We start from the raw sequence: 19,783 nt of genomic DNA, 5'->3' as shown, positions 1-19,783 counted from the left end.
TCGAAGAAAAGGCGTCTTAATTATCCCTTACTTGGACGATCTCCTGATAAGGGCATAGTCCAGGGAACAGTTGGAGGTCGGAGTAGCACTATCTCGGATACTGCTACAACAGCACGGGTGGATTCTAAATATTCCAAAATCGCAGCTAATCCCGACGACACGTCTGCTGTGCCTAGGGATGATTCTGGACACAGTCCAGAAAAAGGTGTTTCTCCCGGAAGAGAAAGCCAGGGAGTTATCCGAGCTAGTCAGGAACCTCCTAAAAACAGTGCATCATTGCACAAGGGTCCTGGTAAAAATGGTGGCTTCCTACGAAGCAATTCCATTCGGCAGATTTCACGCAAGAACTTTTCAGTGGGATCTGCTGGACAAATGGTCCGGATCGCATCTTCAGATGCATCAGCGGATAACCCTATATCCAAGGACAAGGGTGTCTCTCCTGTGGTGGTTATAGAGTGCTCATCTTCTAGAGGGCCGCAGATTCGGCATTCAGGATTGGATGCTGGTGACCACGGAGCCCAGCCCGAGAGGCTGGGGAGCAGTCACACAAGGAAAAAATTTCCAGGGAGTATGATCAAGTCTGGAGACTTTTCTCCACATAAATATACTGGAGCTAAGGGTAAATTTATAATGCTCTAAGCTTAGCAAGACCTCTGCTTCAAGGTCAGCCGGTATTGATCCAGTGGGAAAAACATCACGGCAGTCGCCCACGTAAACAGACAGGGCGACACAAGAAGCAGGAGGGCAATGGCAAAAACTGCAAGGACTTTTCGCTGGGCGGAAAATCATGTGATAGCACTGTCAGCAGTGTTTCATCCCGGGAATGGAAACTGGGAAGCAGACTTCCTCAGCAGGCACGACCTCCACCCGGGAGAGTGGAAACTTCATCAGAAAGTTTTTTCCACATGATTGTAAACCGTTGGGAAATACCAAAGGTGGACATGATGGCGTCCCGTCTGAACAAAAAACGGGACAGGTATTGCGCCAGGTCAAGAGACCCTCAGGCAATAGCTGTGGACGTTCTGGTAACACCGTGGGTGTACCAGTCGGTGTATGTGTTCCCTCCTCTGCTTCTCATACCTAAGGTGCTGAGAATTATAAGACGTAGAGGAGTAAGAACTATACTCATGGCTCCGGATTGGCCAAGAAGGACTTGGTACCCGGAACTTCAAGAGATGCTTACAGAGGTCTTATGGCCTCTGCCGCTAAGAAGGGACTTGCTTCAGCAAGTACCATGTCTGTTCCAGACTTACCGCAGCTGCGTTTGTCGGCATGGCGGTGGAAAGCCGGATCCTAAGGGAAAAAGGCATTCCGGAAGAGGTCATTCCTACCCTGGTCAAAGCCAGAAAGGAGGTGACCGCACAACATTATCACCACATGTGGCGAAAATATGTTGCGTGGTGTGAGGCCAGGAAGGCCCCACAAAGAAATTTCAACTCGGTCGTTTCCTGCATTTCCTGCAAACAGGAGTGTCTATGGGCCTCAAATTGGGGTCCATTAAGGTTCAAATTTCGGCCCTGTCGATTTTCTTCCAGAAAGAATTGGCTTCAGTTCCTGAAGTCCAGAAGTTTGTCAAGGGAGTATTGCATATACAACCCCCTTTTGTGCCTCCAGTGGCACTGTGGGATCTCAACGTAGTTCTGGGATTCCTCAAATCACATTGGTTTAAAACCAGTCAAATCTGTGGATTTGAAGCATCTCACATGGAAAGTGACCATGCTCTTGGCCCTGGCCTGGACCAGGCGAGTGTCAAATTGGTGGTTTTTTCTCAAAAAAACCCATATCTGTTTGTCCATTCGGACAGGGCAGAGCTGCGGACTCGTCCCCAGTTCTCTCCCTAAGGTGGTGTCAGTGTTTCACCTGAACCAGCTTATTGTGGTGCCTTGCACCTACTAGGGACTTGGAGGACTCCAAGTTGCTAGATGTTGTCAGGGCCCTGAAAATATGTTCCAGGACGGCTGGAGTCAGGAAAACTGACTTGCTGTTATCCTGTATGCACCCAACAAACTGGGTGCTCTTGCTTCTAAGCAGACTATTGCTAGTTGGATGTGTAATACAATTCAGTTTGCACATTCTGTGGCAGGCCTGCCACAGCCAAAATATGTAAATGCCCATTCCACAAGGAAGGTGGGCTCATCTTGGGCGGCTGCCCGAGGGGTCTCGGCTTTACAACCTTGCCGAGCAGCTACTTGGTCAGGGGCAAACACGTTTGCTAAATTCTACAAATTTGATACCCTGGCTAAGGAGGACCTGGAGTTCTCTCATTCGGTGCTGCAGAGTCATCCGCACTCTCCCGCCCGTTTGGGAGCTTTGGTATAATCCCCATGGTCCTTTCAGGAACCCCAGCATCCACTAGGACGATAGAGAAAATAAGAATTTACTTACCGATAATTCTATTTCTCGGAGTCCGTAGTGGATGCTGGGCGCCCATCCCAAGTGCGGATTATCTGCAATACTTGTACATAGTTACAAAAATCGGGTTATTATTGTTGTGAGCCATCTTTTCAGAGGCTCCGCTGTTATCATACTGTTAACTGGGTTTAGATCACAGGTTGTACGGTGTGATTGGTGTGGCTGGTATGAGTCTTACCCGGGATTCAAAATTCCTCCCTTATTGTGTACGCTCGTCCGGGCACAGTACCTAACTGGCTTGGAGGAGGGTCATAGGGGGAGGAGCCAGTGCACACCACCTGATCGGAAAGCTTTACTTTTGTGCCCTGTCTCCTGCGGAGCCGCTATTCCCCATGGTCCTTTCAGGAACCCCAGCATCCACTACGGACTCCGAGAAATAGAATTATCGGTAAGTAAATTCTTATTTTCTTGGTGTGAGGCCAGGAATGCTCCTACGGAAGAATTCCATCTGGGCCGTTTCCTTCACTTCCTACAAACTGGAGTGAATTTGGGCCTAAAACTTAGGCTCCATTAAGGTTCAGATTTCGGCCCTATCCATTTTCTTTCAAAAAGAGTTGGCATCTCTACCAGAAGTTCAGACGTTTGTAAAAGGAGTGCTGCGTATTCAGCCTCCTTTTGTGCCTCCGGTGGCACCTTGGGATCTTAACGTGGTGTTAAGTTTCCTAATGTCACACTGGTTTGAACCACTTAAAACGGCAGAGTTAAAATATCTCACGTGGAAGGTGGTCATGTTATTAGCCTTGGCTTCGGCTAGACGTGTGTCAGAATTAGCGGCTTTGTCACATAAAAGCCCCTATCTGGTTTTCCATATGGATAGAGCAGAATTGCAGACCCGTTGACAATTTCTGCCGAAAGTGGTATCATCTTTTCATATGAACCAACCTATTGTGGTGCCTGTGGCTACACGTGACTTGGAGGATTCCGAGTAACTTGATGTGGTCAGGGCTTTGAAAATTTACGTGGCCAGAACGGCTAGAGTCAGGAAAACTGAAGCGCTGTTTGTCCTGTATGCATCCAACAAGATTGGTGCCCCTGCTTCAAAGCAAACTATTGCTCGCTGGATTTGTAACACGATTCAGCAAGCGCATTCTACGGCTGGATTGCCGTCACCAAAATCGGTCAAGGCCCATTCCACTAGGAAGGTGGGCTCTTCTTGGGCGGCTGCCTGGGGGTCTCGGCACTACAGCTGTGTCGAGCTGCTACTTGGTCGGGTTCAAACACTTTTGCAAAATTCTATAGGTTTGATACCTTGCTGAGGAGGACCTCATGTTTGCTCAATCGGTGCTGCAGAGTCATCCGCACTCTCCCGCCCGTTTGGGAGCTTTGGTATAATCCCCATGGTCCTTACGGAGTCCCAGCATCCTCTAGGACGTTAGAGAAAATAAGATTTTACTTACCGGTAAATCTATTTCTCGTAGTCCGTAGAGGATGCTGGGCGCCCGTCCCAAGTGCGGACTTCTTCTGCAATACTTGTATATAGTTATTGCTTCAACAAGGGTTACGTTATAGTTGCATCGGTCTTGCACTGATGAGATGTTTTCATACTGTTAACTGGGTAGTTATCACAAGTTATACGGTGTGATTGGTGTGGCTGGTATGAATCTTGCCTTTGGATTAACAAAATCCTTTCCTTGTACTGTCCATCTCCTCTGGGCACAGATTCTCTAACTGAGGTCTGGAGGAGGGGCATAGAGGGAGGAGCCAGTGCACACCAGGAACTAAATTCTTTCTTAAAGTGCCCATGTCTCCTGCGGAGCCCGTCTATCCCCATGGTCCTTACGGAGTCCCCAGCATCCTCTACGGACTACGAGAAATAGATTTACCGGTAAGTAAAATCTTATTTAAAGCTCAAGATAAACGTGGACCCATCTCTACACGGATTCAAAAATACACCTTCCTGGAATAGATGTGCAGCTGCATCATGGGCCAGACAGCAGAGTATCAGCACAGCATGTGATGACGGACTTCTAAATACACTTGCCCTACACGTCAGTGATGTTGTCCCACACAGGGCAGGGGCAGTATGTAATTTTATTTATCTGCAAGCTGCCCCATTCTTGGAGGTACAGTACAGTGCATCTCTGCAGGGACAAAAGGGCTGTCCTAGCTGGGCTGCCTTGTATTGAGCACAGTGTTTTCAAGCCAAGCACTGTATGGTATCCGGTTGATAGATCTACAGTAGAAAAAATACAGTCAATAGGTCGACAGGTAAAAAGGTAGACAGTGTTAAGGTCGGCAGGCTCAAAATGTTGACATGGCGATGAACGCCACAAGTTTTGTTTTTTTGGGTTTTTTTATTCATTTTTTTTTTACTTTTTCAGCATTTACCATCTACATGGTGACTGCAGAGCATAGCGGCAGTGGAGCAAGGCAAAATGGGGCAGATGTATTAACCTGGAGAAGGTATAAAGAAGGGATAAAGCAGTGCAAGGTGATAACGCACCAGCCAATCAGCTCCTGTCATTTTTCAAATCTGTAATGATTGGCTGGTGCATCATCACCTTGCGCTTAGCACTGGTTTATCACTACTTTATCCCTCCTCCAGGTTAATACATCTGCTCCCTTGTCTGAAGCGTGAGGGCACACCTTTACACTAATTTAGCTCAGATATGGTGTTACAAAATGACACACAAAAAAAACAAGGCGATCTTTTGACTGTTGACCTTTTGTATCTGTCGACATTTTGTACTTTTCCATGTTGACATTTTGCATGTCGACCATTTGGGGGTCAACCTATTGACTGTCCATCTTTTTACTGTAGATCTATTAAACCACACCCCAGTGAAAATGTATACATAGTATGTGGTATATTTCTATGCAAGGATTCAGTATGATACTCCGGGTGTTGGGATCCTGGCGGTCAGGAGGCCGATACCGGGATCCCGACAGCTGGGATATCGGTATCGAGTGCAGAATGTCCACTCGCCACGCTTCGGGTGGTGGTGTGGACCACCACCCGAGTGAGGATTTCAGCCGGTGGTCAGGAGTCCAACCTCCGGTATTTCAACGGGTGTCAGGATTCCGCGTCTGTATCCTGATAGCCGGCAAATTGAATGCCTCCCCTATGCAGTGTATGTTTATCAAAAATGTAATGAAATTTTTTTTTTTTACATCGAACTTCAAAATTGTGTGGCTAAAGGGTTAACACCTTATATGCCAACACTAAATTATTAGTTACAAAACACTGAAAACATGTAAATCCTGAATCCTGCATACACAGGTCAGTCTTCCCAAAGCCAAGGAATAAATTTACCTCAACAGCTATTGTCAGAAGGGGGTGGTCTTCAGTATGCCGAATGTCGGGATCCCGGCGCACAGTATACCGGCGCCGGAATCCCGGCACCCGGCATACCGACAGCTATTCTTCCTCGTGGGGGTCCACGACCCCCCTGGAGAACGCGCGCCACCGTGCCCGCAAGGGGCTCCTTTGCCCTCGCCACGCTGTCGGTATGCCGGCGGTCGGGCTCCCGGCGCCGGTATGCTGGTTGCCGGGAGCCCGACCGCCGGCATACCGTACTACACCCGTCAGAAGGAATTATAGCATATTCTGCGCAATCTAAAATACATAAATTAGCCTTGACTATGGCCACTAGGTGGCACTATGTTACTACAAAACACAGCACTCAGAGAAGATCCTATAACCAGACAGCTGATTGATCACATACACTGGCAAAGATAAGAGATGATTGTATCTTTGTTCAATATATCTAAACACCATAAAATGAAAATAAATTACAATTCAAGTTAATAAACTACAGAAATTACAAATTTCTGATATTAAATAGTATGCAGAATATCTGTGTTTGGACTGACACACAGTTGAAATACTGGGCTGTTTTTCCATCTTCAGAAACAATGTAAACCATTAGTATACAGCAGTGTTTCCCAACCTCGTTCCTCAAGGCACACTAACAGTCCTGGTTTTAGTGATATCCAGGCTTGAACACAGGTGACTTAATTAGTACCTCAGTTATTTTGATTTAACCATCTGTGCTGAAACCTGGATATCACTAAAACCTGCACTGTTGGTGTGCCTTGAGGACCGTGGTTGGGAATGCCTGGTATACAGAGCCACTTACACATGTTGTTTGAAAAATATGGCACAGCTGCCACCTAGTGGATAGTTTGAGAATTACGCTCTGCAGGCATACTGCAGTGTGGGCCTTCTAAAGTGTACTAGAGGCATCGGAGGTATAACTATACAGAAGGAACTGGGTTGTGATTGCAAAGATAATTCTTATTATTTTGGCAAATGTTACACCTGTTAGATATATATATCTATATCTATCTATATATATATATATATATAGATAGATATATATAGTTTATTTATTTACTATGTAGACATTACTTAGAGGGCAAAATGTAGAAAGCTTAATTTCATAGAATGTGTTTACCTCCAGAAAATCAGACATACGTCCTCAGATATGTGATATCAAATATCATTGTCATCATCCATTACTGGGACATGGGTGTAATGGCCCCCATCCACTAGTGCGATATGGCCTGTTTTTATGCGATTGAGATGGATTGCATGAAAAGTGCACATTGCATGTCTTTTTTGTGCGATGCGAGGCGCGCTCCCATGTGCCTCGCATTGCAATCGCAGATCACACGGGCTGACCGTTATATTTATCTCAATTGCACAGAAATAGGTTTAATAACTTTAGATCGCATGAGATAAATCACATGTAAAAAATACACTCAAGTAGCAAATCGCAATCGCAGGGCTCCCGGGAAGCTCCCGGCCAGATTGCTGAAAAATGGATCCAACTCATTGCTGAGATAAATCTCCCTAGTAGATGGGGGCCTTAAGACAACTGTGTGTTTGAATTCTGAATAGTGGAGGCAAAACCAGTATAAGCCTGGACATGATCAGGGATAGCTGATTTCTATCTCTCCACTGTATCACTCAGAGGCTTAGTGCATCTGACACACAGTTATAATAAGAATTTACTTACCGATAATTCTATTTCTCATAGTCCGTAGTGGATGCTGGGGACTCCGTAAGGACCATGGGGAATAGCGGCTCCGCAGGAGACTGGGCACATCTAAAGAAAGCTTTAGGACTATCTGGTGTGCACTGGCTCCTCCCCCCATGACCCTCCTCCAAGCCTCAGTTAGGATACTGTGCCCGGACGAGCGTACACAATAAGGAAGGATTTTGAATCCCGGGTAAGACTCATACCAGCCACACCAATCACACCGTATAACCTGTGATCTGAACCCAGTTAACAGCATGATAACAGAGGAGCCTCTGAAAGATGGCTCACAACAATAATAACCCGATTTTTGTAACAATAACTATGTACAAGTATTGCAGACAATCCGCACTTGGGATGGGCGCCCAGCATCCACTACGGACTATGAGAAATAGAATTATCGGTAAGTAAATTCTTATTTTCTCTAACGTCCTAAGTGGATGCTGGGGACTCCGTAAGGACCATGGGGATTATACCAAAGCTCCCAAACGGGCGGGAGAGTGCGGATGACTCTGCAGCACCAAATGAGAGAACTCCAGGTCCTCCTCAGCCAGGATATCAATTTTGTAGAATTTTACAAACGTATTTGCTCCTGACCAAGTAGCTGCTCGGCAAAGTTGTAAAGCCGAGACCCCTCGGGCAGCCGCCCAAGATGAGCCCACCTTCCTTGTGGAGTGGGCATTTACAGATTTTTGGCTGTGGCAGGCCTGCCACAGAATGTGCAAGCTGAATTGTACTACAAATCCAACGAGCAATAGTCTGCTTAGAAGCAGGAGCACCCAGCTTGTTGGGTGCATACAGGATAAACAGCGAGTCAGATTTCCTGACTCCAGCCGTCCTGGAAACATATATTTTCAGGGCACTGACAACGTCTAGCAACTTGGAGGCCTCCAAGTCCCTAGTAGCCGCAGGCACCACCAATAGGTTGGTTCAGGTGAGACGCTGAAACCACCTTGGGGAGAAACTGAGGACGAGTCCTCAATTCCGCCCTGTCCGAATGGAAAATCAGATAAGGGCTTTTTCAGGATAAAGCCGCCAATTCTGACACGCGCCTGGCCCAGGCCAGGGCCAACAGCATGACCACTTTCCATGTGAGATATTTTAACTCCACAGATTTAAGTGGTTCAAACCAATGTGACTTTTGGAACCCAAAACTACATTGAGATCCCAAAGTGCCACTGGAGGCACAAAAGGAGGCTGTATATGCAGTACCCCTTTTACAAACGTCTGAACTTCAGGGACTGAAGCTAGTTCTTTTTGGAAGAAAATTGACAGGGCCGAAATTTGAACCTTAATGGACCCCAATTTCAGGCCCATAGACACTCCTGTTTGCAGGAAATGTAGGAATCGACCCAGTTGAATTTCCTCCGTCGGGCCTTACTGGCCTCGCACCACGCAACATATTTTCGCCAATTGCGGTGATAATGTTTTTGCGGTTACATCCTTCCTGGCTTTGATCAGGATAGGGATGACTTCATCCGGAATGCCTTTTTTCCTTCAGGATCCGGCATTCAACCGCCATGCCGTCAAACGCAGCCGCGGTAAGTCTTGGAACAGACAGGGTCCTTGCTGGAGCAGGTCCCTTCTTAGAGGTAGAGGCCACGGATCCTCCGTGAGCATCTCTTGAAGTTCCGGTTACCAAGTCCTTCTTGGCCAATCCGGAACCACAAATATAGTGCTTACTCCTCTCCATCTTATCAATCTCAGTACCTTGGGTATGAGAGGCAGAGGAGGGAACACATACCCTGACTGGTACACCCACGGTGTTACCAGAGCGTCTACAGCTTATTGCCTGAGGGTCCCTGGACCTGGCGCAATACCTGTCGAGTTTTTAATCATGTGGAAGACTTCTGGGTGAAGTCCCCACTCTCCCGGGTGGAGGTCGTGCTGAGGAAGTCTGCTTCCCAGTTGTCCACTCCCGGAATGAATACTGCTGACAGTGCTATCACATGATTTTCCGCCCAGCGAAGAATCCTTGCAGCTTCTGCCATTGCCCTCCTGCTTCTTGTGCCACCCTGTCTGTTTACGTGGGTGACTGCCGTGATGTTGTCCGACTGGATCAACACCGGCTGACCTTGAAGCAGAGGTCTTGCTAAGCTTAGAGCATTGTAAATGTCCCTTAGCTTCAGGATATTTATGTGAAGTGATGTCTCCAGGCTTGACCATAAGCCCTGGATATTCCTTCCCTGTGTGACTGCTCCCCAGCCTCGCAAGCTGGCATCCGTGGTCACCAGGACCCAGTCCTGAATGCCTAATCTGCGGCCCTCTAGAAGATGAGCACTCTGCAACCACCACAGGAGGGACACCCTTGTCCTTGGTGACAGGGTTATCCGCTGATGCATCTGAAGATGCGATCCGGACCATTTGTCCAGCAGGTCCCACTGGAAAGTTCTTGCGTGGAATCTGCCGAATGGGATTGCTTCGTAGGAAGCCACTATTTTACCCAGAACCCTTGTGCATTGATGCACTGAGACTTGGCTCGGTTTTAGGAGGTTCCTGACTAGCTCGGATAACTCCCTGGCTTTCTCCTCCGGGAGAAACACCTTTTTCTGGACTGTGTCCAGGATCATCCCTAGGAACAGAAGACACGTCGTCGGAACCAGGTGCGATTTTGGAATATTGAGAATCCAATCGTGCTGCCGCAACACTACCTGAGATAGTGCTACACCGACCTCCAACTGTTCCCTGGATCTTACCCTTATCAGGGAATTGTCCAAGGAAGGGATAACTAAAATTCACTTCCTTCGAAGGAATATCATCATTTCGGCCATTACCTTGGTAAAGACCCGGGGTGCCGTGGACCATCCATACGGCAGCGTCTGAACTGATAGTGACAGTTCTATACCATAAACCTGAGGTACCCTTGGTGAGAAGGGTAAATTTTGACATGAAGGTAAGCATCCTTGATGTCCCGAGACATCATGTAGTCCCCTTCTTCCAGGTTCGCAATCACTGCTCTGAGTGACTCAATCTTGAATTTGAACCTCTGTATGTAAGTGTTCAAAGATTTTAGATTTAGAATCGGTCTCACCGAGCCGTCCGGCTTCGGTACCACAACAGTGTGGAATAATACCCCGTTCCCTGTTGCAGGAGGGGTATCTTGATTATCACCTGCTGGGAATACAGCTTGTGAATGGCTTCCAAAACTGTCTCCCTGTCAGAAGGAGACATCGGTAAAGCCGACTTTAGGAAACGGCGAGGGGGAGACGTCTCGAATTCTAATTTGTACCCCTGAGATATCACCTGAAGGATCCAGGGTTCTACTTGCGAGTGAGCCCACTGCGCGCTGAAATTCATTGAGACGGGCCCCCCACCGTGCCTGATTCTGCTTGTAAAGCCCCAGCGTATACTGAGGGCTTGGCAGAGGCGGGAGAGGGTTTCTGTTCCTGGGTACTGGCTGATTTCTGCAGCCTTTTTCCTCTCCCTCTGTCACGGGGCAGAAATGAGGAACCTTTTGCCCGCTTGTCCACGAAAAGACTGCGCCTGATAATACGGCGTCTTCTCATGTTGAGAGGCGACCTGGGGTACAAACGTGGAATTCCCAGCTGTTGCCGTGGCCACCAGGTCTGAAAGACCGACCCCAAATAACTCCTCCCTTAATAAAGCAATACTTCCAAATGCCGTTTGGAATACGCATCACCTGACCACTGACGTGTCCATAACCCTCTACTGGTAGAAATGGACAACGCGCTTAGACTTGATGCCAGTCGGCAAATATTCCGCTGTGCATCACGCATATATAAAAATGCATCTTTTAAATGCTCTATAGGCAAAAATATACTGTCCCTATCTAGGGTATCAATATTTTCAGTCAGGGAATCCGACCACGCCAACCCAGCACTGCACATCCAGGCTGAGGCGATTGCTGGTCGCAGTATAACACCAGTATGTGTGTAAATACCTTTTAGGATACCCTCCTGCTTTCTATCAGCAGGATCCTTAAGGGCGGCCATCTCAGGCGAAGGTAGAGCCCTTACAAGCGTGTGAGCGCTTTATCCCCCCTAGGGGGTGTTTCCCAACGCACCCTAACCTCTGGCGGGAAAGGATATAATGCCAATAACATTTTAGAAATTATCCGTTGTTATCGGGGGAAACCCACGCATCATCACACACCTCATTTAATTTCTCAGATTCAGGAAAACTACAGGTAGTTTTTCCTCACCGAACATAATACCCCTTTTTTTGGTGGTACTCGTATTATCAGAAATGTGTAAAACATTTTTCATTGCCTCAATCATGTAACGTGTGGCCCTACTGGAAGTCACATTCGTCTCTTCACCGTCGACACTGGTGTCAGTATCCGTGTCAGCGTCTATATCTGCCATCTGAGGTAACGGGCGCTTTAGAGCCCCTGACGGCCTATGAGACGTCTGGACAGGCACAAGCTGAGTAGCCGGCTGTCTCATGTCAACCACTGTCTTTTATACAGAGCTGACACTGTCACGTAATTCCTTCCAACAGTTCATCCACTCAGGTGTCGACCCCCTAGGGGGTGACATCACTGTTACAGGCAATCTGCTCCGTCTCCACATCATTTTTCTCCTCATACATGTCGACACAAAAGTACCGACATACAGCACACACACAGGGAATGCTCTGATAGAGGACAGGACCCCACTAGCCCTTTGGGGAGACAGAGGGAGAGTTTGCCAGCACACACCAGAGCGCTATATATATACAGGGATAACCTTATATAAGTGTTTTTCCCCTTATAGCTGCTGTATAGTTAATACTGCGCCTAATTAGTGCCCCCCTCTCTTTTTTTAACCCTTTCTGTAGTGTAGTGACTGCAGGGGAGAGACAGGGAGCTTCCCTCCAACGGAGCTGTGAGGGAAAATGGCGCCAGTGTGCTGAGGAGATAGGCTCCGCCCCTTTTTCGCGGACTTTTCTCCTGCTTTTTTATGGATTCTGGCAGGGGTTAAATGCATCCATATAGCCCAGGAGCTATATGTGATGCATTTTTTTTGCCATCCAAGGTGTTTTTATTGCGTCTCAGGGCGCCCCCCCCAGCGCCCTGCACCCTCAGTGACCGAAGTGTGAAGTGTGCTGAGAGCAATGGCGCACAGCTGCAGTGCTGTGCGCTACCTTGTTGAAGACAGGACGTCTTCTGCCGCCGATTTTCCGGACCTTTTCTGCCTTCTGGCTCTGTAAGGGGGCCGGCGGCGCGGCTCTGGGACCCATCCAAGCTGGGCCTGTGATCGTCCCTCTGGAGCTAATGTCCAGTAGCCTAAGAAGCCCAATCCACTCTGCACGCAGGTGAGTTCGCTTCTTCTCCCCTTAGTCCCTCGATGCAGTGAGCCTGTTGCCAGCAGGTCTCACTGAAAATAAAAAACCTAATCTAAAACTTTCACTAAGAAGCTCAGGAGAGCCCCTAGTGTGCACCCTTCTCGTTCGGGCACAGAGATCTAACTGGGGCTTGGAGGAGGGTCATGGGGGGAGGAGCCAGTGCACACCAGATAGTCCTAAAGCTTTCTTTAGATGTGCCCAGTCTCCTGCGGAGCCGCTATTCCCCATGGTCCTTACGGAGTCCCCAGCATCCACTTAGGACGTTAGAGAAAAATGTTTGCTGTCATTGTACAAAGTAGAAGAAAGGTCATGTTCATGGTATAACTAGGGGAGACAATATTCCCACTACTGTCATTATCCAGGTACAGTACAGAGCTGCTGAGTGAGCTGCAATTGGCAAATACCTGCACTCTATACAGTGCTCTCTGCAGCTGCCCATCTTATGGACAACTGAACTGGAGAATATGGACTGGATCAGAGGAGCTTGCATTCATGAGATTTCCAAAATAAAATAGTTATACAAGAAATAAAAAAACAAAACGGCTTCCATAATATTCTGTTTCCATGGTGTAACATGTGACCAATATGAGCAGTGTTCACTTTGTGCTTCTATAACAGATGTGCATACTGATCTGAGGCGATTTATTATTGCTCTGTAAATTCCCTCTGCTGTGGATTCAATCATGTGATGGCCAGTAAACATATATTTAGCTTTGGATCTTTACAAATAAATCATACGCTTCTATTTAATGTCATTATTGTGAATCCGCTAGATGGTATCATTCCCATATAGTATCAACATATTGCACTTCACAATTCAGGTGAAAAACAGTAATAAAACAAGACTGGGCAATTCCAGTAATAGAGGTAAGAGGGTCCTGCTTGCAACCTTCGTTCGCACACTTGCAAAGCGAAAACACACTCCCCCATGGGCGGCGACTATGCGTTTGCACGGCTGCTAAAAGTAGCTAGCGAATGATCAACTCGGAATGACCCCCCAGTGTGCACTGTCTTCTACTTGCACTGTAGGACTATGAAAGATTAAGATTTCATATATTTGCTGTCAGTATTTAACTATCACAGCTATGAAAACCATTAGCAAACACACTGTATCTTCATGTGGATTCAGTAAGATTTACCGACGGCCGGGATGCTGGCCGTCAATATAGCGACAGTGGCATCCCGGCGCAAAGAGTGCCCTTGCGGGCTCAGTGGCTTGCTGTGCTCGCCACAGGTTCTGTTCCCACTCTATGGGTGTCGTGGACACCAACGAGAGGGAATACTCCCATTGCGCCGTTATGCCAGCTGTCGGGATTCTGGCGTCGTATCCTGACCATCGGGATCCCGACACCCGGCAAATGATATACCCTTCATGTGACATAAAATTAGAAGAGCAATTTTCTTTTCATTGCATTTTGCTTTATTTAAAACAATAAGCAGTAAAAAGGGTTAAATAAAGTTTCAATGAAGAAGTCCTGCAAGAGCTTATTATTAATTATTGTTTGTTTGGGAATTCACTGCTTTTATACAAACATAAGCGGCTTCTTATAGCTTGTACATGACCGGTTAAAGCGTTTACATTCATTTAATATACACGGTCTGTGAGTACTACAACATCTGGAAACTGAAGATATGCCAGCAAAGAACAGATCCCAGACCTGGCCAGCAAAGAACAGATCCCAGACCTGGCCAGCAAAGAACAGATCCCAGACCTGGCCAGCAAAGAACAGATCCCAGGCCAGTAAATAACTGCAGATTTGTACTCTCACACAAAAAGCAGGTGAAACACCAATTTTAAAGTGGAAGGAATTTCCTACTGTAAATGGATGTTAGTGCTACAAGATTAATGAACTTTTACTTTCAATTCTATATATAAATCAGCAGTGGCGTAAGTTCGCCCCAGTCGCCCGGAGGCATGATAAAATGCTGGTGCCCCCCATATACATATAGGAATATATATATATATATATATATATATATATATATATATATATAAAAAATTAAGAAGTGGCACTCACGGGACTTGATTGATAAAAATAAGACTCAGGACACGGCGGTCTCAGATGAAAGATCTTTCAGCTGAGACCGCCGTGTCCTGAGTCTTATTTTCATCAATCAAGTCCCGTGAGTGGCACTTCATTGATTTAGCTACAAGGTCCCACAGACCTGTTAGGAGGCCCCTGGGCATTAACTGGAGGAGGAGAGTGTGCCGGCACTTTTTATATATATATATATATATATATATATATATATATATATATATATATATATATATATATATATATACACACACACACAGGTTGAGTATCCCATATCCAAATATCCAAAATACGGAATATTCCGAAATACGGACTTTTTTGAGGGAGAGTGAGATAGTGAAACTTTTGTTTTTTGGTGGCTCAATGTACACAAACCTTGTTTAATACACAAAGTTATTAAAAATATTGTATTAAATGACCTTCAGGCTGTGTGTATAAGGTGTATAAGAAACATAAATGAATTGTGTGAATGTACACACACTTTGTTTAATGCACAAAGTTATAAAAAATATTGGCTAAAATGACATTCAGGCTGTGTGTATAAGGTGTATATGAAACATAAATACATTCTGTGCTTAGACTTGGGTCCCATCACCATGATATCTCATTATGGTATGCAATTATTCCAAAATACGGAAAAATCCCATATCCAAAATACCTCTGGTCCCAAGCATTTTGGATAAGGGATACTCAACCTGTATATATATATATATATATATATATATATATATATATACACACCATATGTAAATATCTGGTACTTGGGGTGAACAGTAGCAGCGTACTCACAATAGTACTTTCACAATAGTATAGATACACATACCTCTTTCACTTACACAAACCTCTTTCAATTAAACAGACACACACATGCCTCTTTCAATTACACACACACACATGCATCTTTCACTTACACACACACGCCTTTCACTTACGCACACACCCCCATCTTTCACTTACACACACATGCATGTCTTTTACTTACACACTCACATGCCTCTCACGTAAACCCACTCGCATGCCTCTTTCACTTACACACATATGCATCTTTCAATTACACACAAACAATTACACACACACACGCCTTTTTCAATTACACACACACAATTACACACACACATGCCTCTTTCACTTAAACAGACACACCCATGCCTCTTTCAATTACACACACACAATTACACACACACCACGCCTCATTCAATTACACACACACACTCACATGCCTTTCACTTACACACTCATATGCCTTTCACTTACATACACACACGCCTATTTCAATTACACACAAACACACAGTTACACACCCACAATTACACACACATGCCTCTTTCAATTAAACAGACACACACATGCCTCTTTCAACTACAAACACAATTACACACACACCACGCCTCATTTAATTACACACACAATTACACACACCTCATTTAATTACACACACACACACACACAATTACACACACACCACGCCTTATTTAATTACACATACACACACACGTCTTTTTCACTTAAACACACAACTTTCGTTAAAACACAGACACACACACCTCCCTTAAAAACATCAACACACATAAACAGTCAGTGTTGCCAATATTTATTAAAGATACCCCCAGTAATCAACCCCATACACACACATACACCACACATACACAGTGCAGCAGCATGAGGCAGGTGGTGCCAGTGCCTACCTTCGGCTAGCAGCAGGATGGAGGAAGAGAGAGCTATAGACGGCCAGCTCTTCTGGAAGTGCCTGTGATCAGCTGTGCGCTGGAGCTCCCCCTAGCTGCAGCCAGCTGCCAGCTCGTCTCTGTGGATACGAGGAGGCAGCTGCTGCAGCCGTGTCACGACACTGACACCGATCCTCCATCCACATTCGGCGCAGCGGCGATGGATTGTCGGGCAGTGGGAGGCAATGGAGGACAGGTGTCCCCTTGAGGTCAGGAGCCCGGCGGCAGCCGACTCCACTGCCTCCCACAGTTCCGCCACTGTAAATCAGCATTGGGTGTTTGCCAGTGGATAAAATATTTTCACTTACCATATCCCAGTCTATGCTGCGGAAAAAGGTATGTGACTTAATGTCTGTAAATCCTGTCTGAGGCTGGCATCCAAGTCTGTCTTTGGGATCCTAGAAATAAAAAAAATAAATCAATTGTTTGGTATCGGCATTAATGAAACCTCCAAACACATGGCCACGTACACCCAGCACATAAGGAAAGTGTCGTAGAGAATGGTAAAAATACAGATAGTTTAAATGGGAATCCTTATTAGAAGACCTATTTCTGCCTGAATGCTACCTGGAGGAATCTTCATTTTATCAGTCTTTATAGGACAGCGCTAAACAGGTGATCTTTCCTGCATAGAAGAATGTTTTTATGGCTTGTGTCCCGTGGAGTCCGACAGACTGACACAGAGGGGGGCAGGTGCTATCTCCTGATAAACACCGGAAATACAAAGGGTGACTTTAATAGCAGTCTTAGCTTATTTCTCCTCGGGTCCATTTATGTATAATGTGAATAGCTGAGTACTTACCTACATGCAGCATGAAATGTTTTTATCTGCCCTTCATGAGAGGTAACAATAGGATCTTGTAGTGAGAGTAGAGGAGAAAATCCCTCTTTGGGTTTCTACAGTATAATGGAGGTGCTGCTATAATAACTATGGCGTATATGAAGGCAGCTAATGATAAGCAATTACTTACTTTACCTATATAGCTAAATATATAATTGTGGTCCGGCATCGTTTGTGTACTGACTGACTGGCATTGCAGAGTTTTGCTTTACAAATAAAATAAAGATGAGGAGGAAATGTTTAATCCATGTAGTGCAGGGTTTCCCAACCTCAGACCTCAAGGCACACAGTAAAGGTTTTACTGATATCCATGCTTGAGCACAGGTGACTTACTGTAAGCAATACTGCTGTTATCTTAATTTAACCATCTGTGCTGAAGAATGGCTATCAATAAAACCTGCACTGCTAGTGTGCCTTGTGGACCGAGGTTGGGAATGCCTGATGTAGTGGAATATGCCAGGAAGATAAAACATTCTCCCTCAGTAAAGAATAGTAATACTGTCCCAGGTATTGCACATTGAGAACACAACACAGTATTTTGAAAAGAATGCACGATCAGGTGAGGGAGATGTAGCAGCAGGTGCAGTTCTGCAGCAGATGTGGCGCAGGAGTAACCAGAGTACAGCGGAGGCCAAAGTCTGATGTGACCACTATGAAATGATAAACTTCTTACATATGACAAAGTACTCACCTGCCCTGTAACATCTACTACACTTACAGCCTGAGTAACACTCACCTTATTTAAAAATCCTTTTAAGACATGAGAAGCTTTCACCGACAGGAACCTTGGTATCCGAATTGGCTTTTCTAGGATAACTGTTACAATATAAAATAATACAAAAATTAGACAATTTCTCTTGTGCTTTTAAAATACAGAATGCCACGAGGAAACATTTTAGTTGCCCCTTCTGTACACATCATCTACTTAGAGGCTCATGAAAGTGCGTATGTTGAGGTGGGGGGAGGTGGTGTAAGACAACTTCAGGTGACGATAATAGTATATGTAATATGAATCATAACACGCTATTAGCAACATCTGCGACCACTGGTGCCGCCCAGCTATATAATTGCAATTCAACTGCGATCACAACGCTAAAACCTCAAATAGAGGTTGTCCCCTGCCTACGCAGTCTGGCTGTGTAAGCAGGGAAACCGCCACAATGTTTCCTCTCACAGGAAACACAGGCAATGTGAAAACGGCCATGACACGCCTGTGTTTCCTGCTCTCCTCCCCCCAACACCACACTGCCACCCCCTTCCGGGATGCAATCACATAGTGAAGGGTAGCGCACCTGTATTGTGGCCGCATCACATGTGCAGTTAAGCAAAAATTGCCTATTTCCGATTTTCACTCAACAACATCCATCTCTGAATAGCCCCCATATACTCAGTGATGACACCATCACTGACTAAGTGAACGGAGCCGCATGAAACACATTACCTTTAGAATGTAAGCTCTGACAAGCAGGGCCCTCAACCCTCATGTGCTTAAACTACTCTTACTTAACCATCCTTGACGGCAACCAATCCTGCAGTTTTCTGCCTCCCTGATACTTATGTCAGTGTTTATTTACCCTGTACTTGTCCTATATTGTCTTCAACTGTGAGTCACTATTGTCCTGTTTTGATTTTTCAATTATATACTCTGTAATTGGGCACTTCGGATCCCTTGTAGCGCCACATAAATAAAGGGTGATAATAATAATAATAATAATAATAAATAACAACAACAACAACAACAACATCATTTTATATTAGGACATCTGCTTTAGGTCTTTTATGGCTGGTAGATGGTTATTAAAATAGGATTTTAATTACCTACCAGTAAATCATTTTCTTTTAGTCCGTAGAGGATACTGGGGATCCATTTAAACCATGGGGTATAGACAGGTCCACTAGGAGCCATGGGCACTTTAAGAAATTGATAGTGTGGGCTGGCCCCTCCCTCTATGCCCATCCTACCAGACTCAGTCTAGGAAACTGTACCCGAGAAGACGGACATACTTTGAGAGAAGGATATAAAAGGATAGTGGTGAGATTCCGAACCAGCGCACACAAACAAGAGGAAAGCCAAGCTAACCAAACTTTAAACCAGGAGCAGCAACCGCTGAACCAACAATACTTAACCAAGTAACAGTGCAGGAAGAACGAAGCACCAGACGGGCGCCCAGTATCCTCTATGAACTATGAGAAAAGGATTAACCGGTAATTAAAATCCTATTTTCTCTTACGTCCTAGAGTAGGGGTGGGCAACAGGCGTCCCGCGGGCCGGATGCGGCCCGCGGACCGATCCTGCCTGGCCCGCTGTGCCCCACCAGAGTGCAATGACAAGAGGCCCGACATGCCGCTTGTCATTGCACTGCTCTCAGACGCGGCGCCGCTGAGGAAATCCCGGTCACGTCACAGGGTCAGCTGACCGAGATTTCCTCTGTTATCATGCGCTGGGAGGCACGGGGGCGGGCACTGCAGTGAGCAGGAGCGGCGGCCGAGAAGCGGCGG

The 19,783-nt window shown here is 46.0% G+C and overlaps 1 protein-coding gene across 7 annotated transcripts in view; it reads right to left on the bottom strand.

Annotated features, from left to right (window-relative positions):
* PRKCZ (protein kinase C zeta) overlaps positions 1–19,783 on the bottom strand; it is a 646,661-nt gene that overhangs the window by 43,779 nt on the left and 583,099 nt on the right. For all 7 annotated transcript variants that reach the window (XM_063943062.1, XM_063943064.1, XM_063943065.1 and 4 more), the window contains 2 exons: positions 18,021–18,100; positions 16,752–16,841 (listed from right to left, as the gene is read on the bottom strand). In XM_063943062.1, the coding sequence (XP_063799132.1) occupies positions 16,752–16,841; positions 18,021–18,100 (170 nt within the window). The remainder of the gene's footprint in view (positions 1–16,751; positions 16,842–18,020; positions 18,101–19,783) is intronic.

The sequence above is a fragment of the Pseudophryne corroboree genome, chromosome 10 (assembly GCF_028390025.1).
Source record: "Pseudophryne corroboree isolate aPseCor3 chromosome 10, aPseCor3.hap2, whole genome shotgun sequence".
NCBI lineage: Eukaryota > Metazoa > Chordata > Amphibia > Anura > Myobatrachidae > Pseudophryne > Pseudophryne corroboree.
Note: the sequence above shows the minus strand (reverse complement) of the source record. Positions and strands in the feature narration are given on the sequence as shown.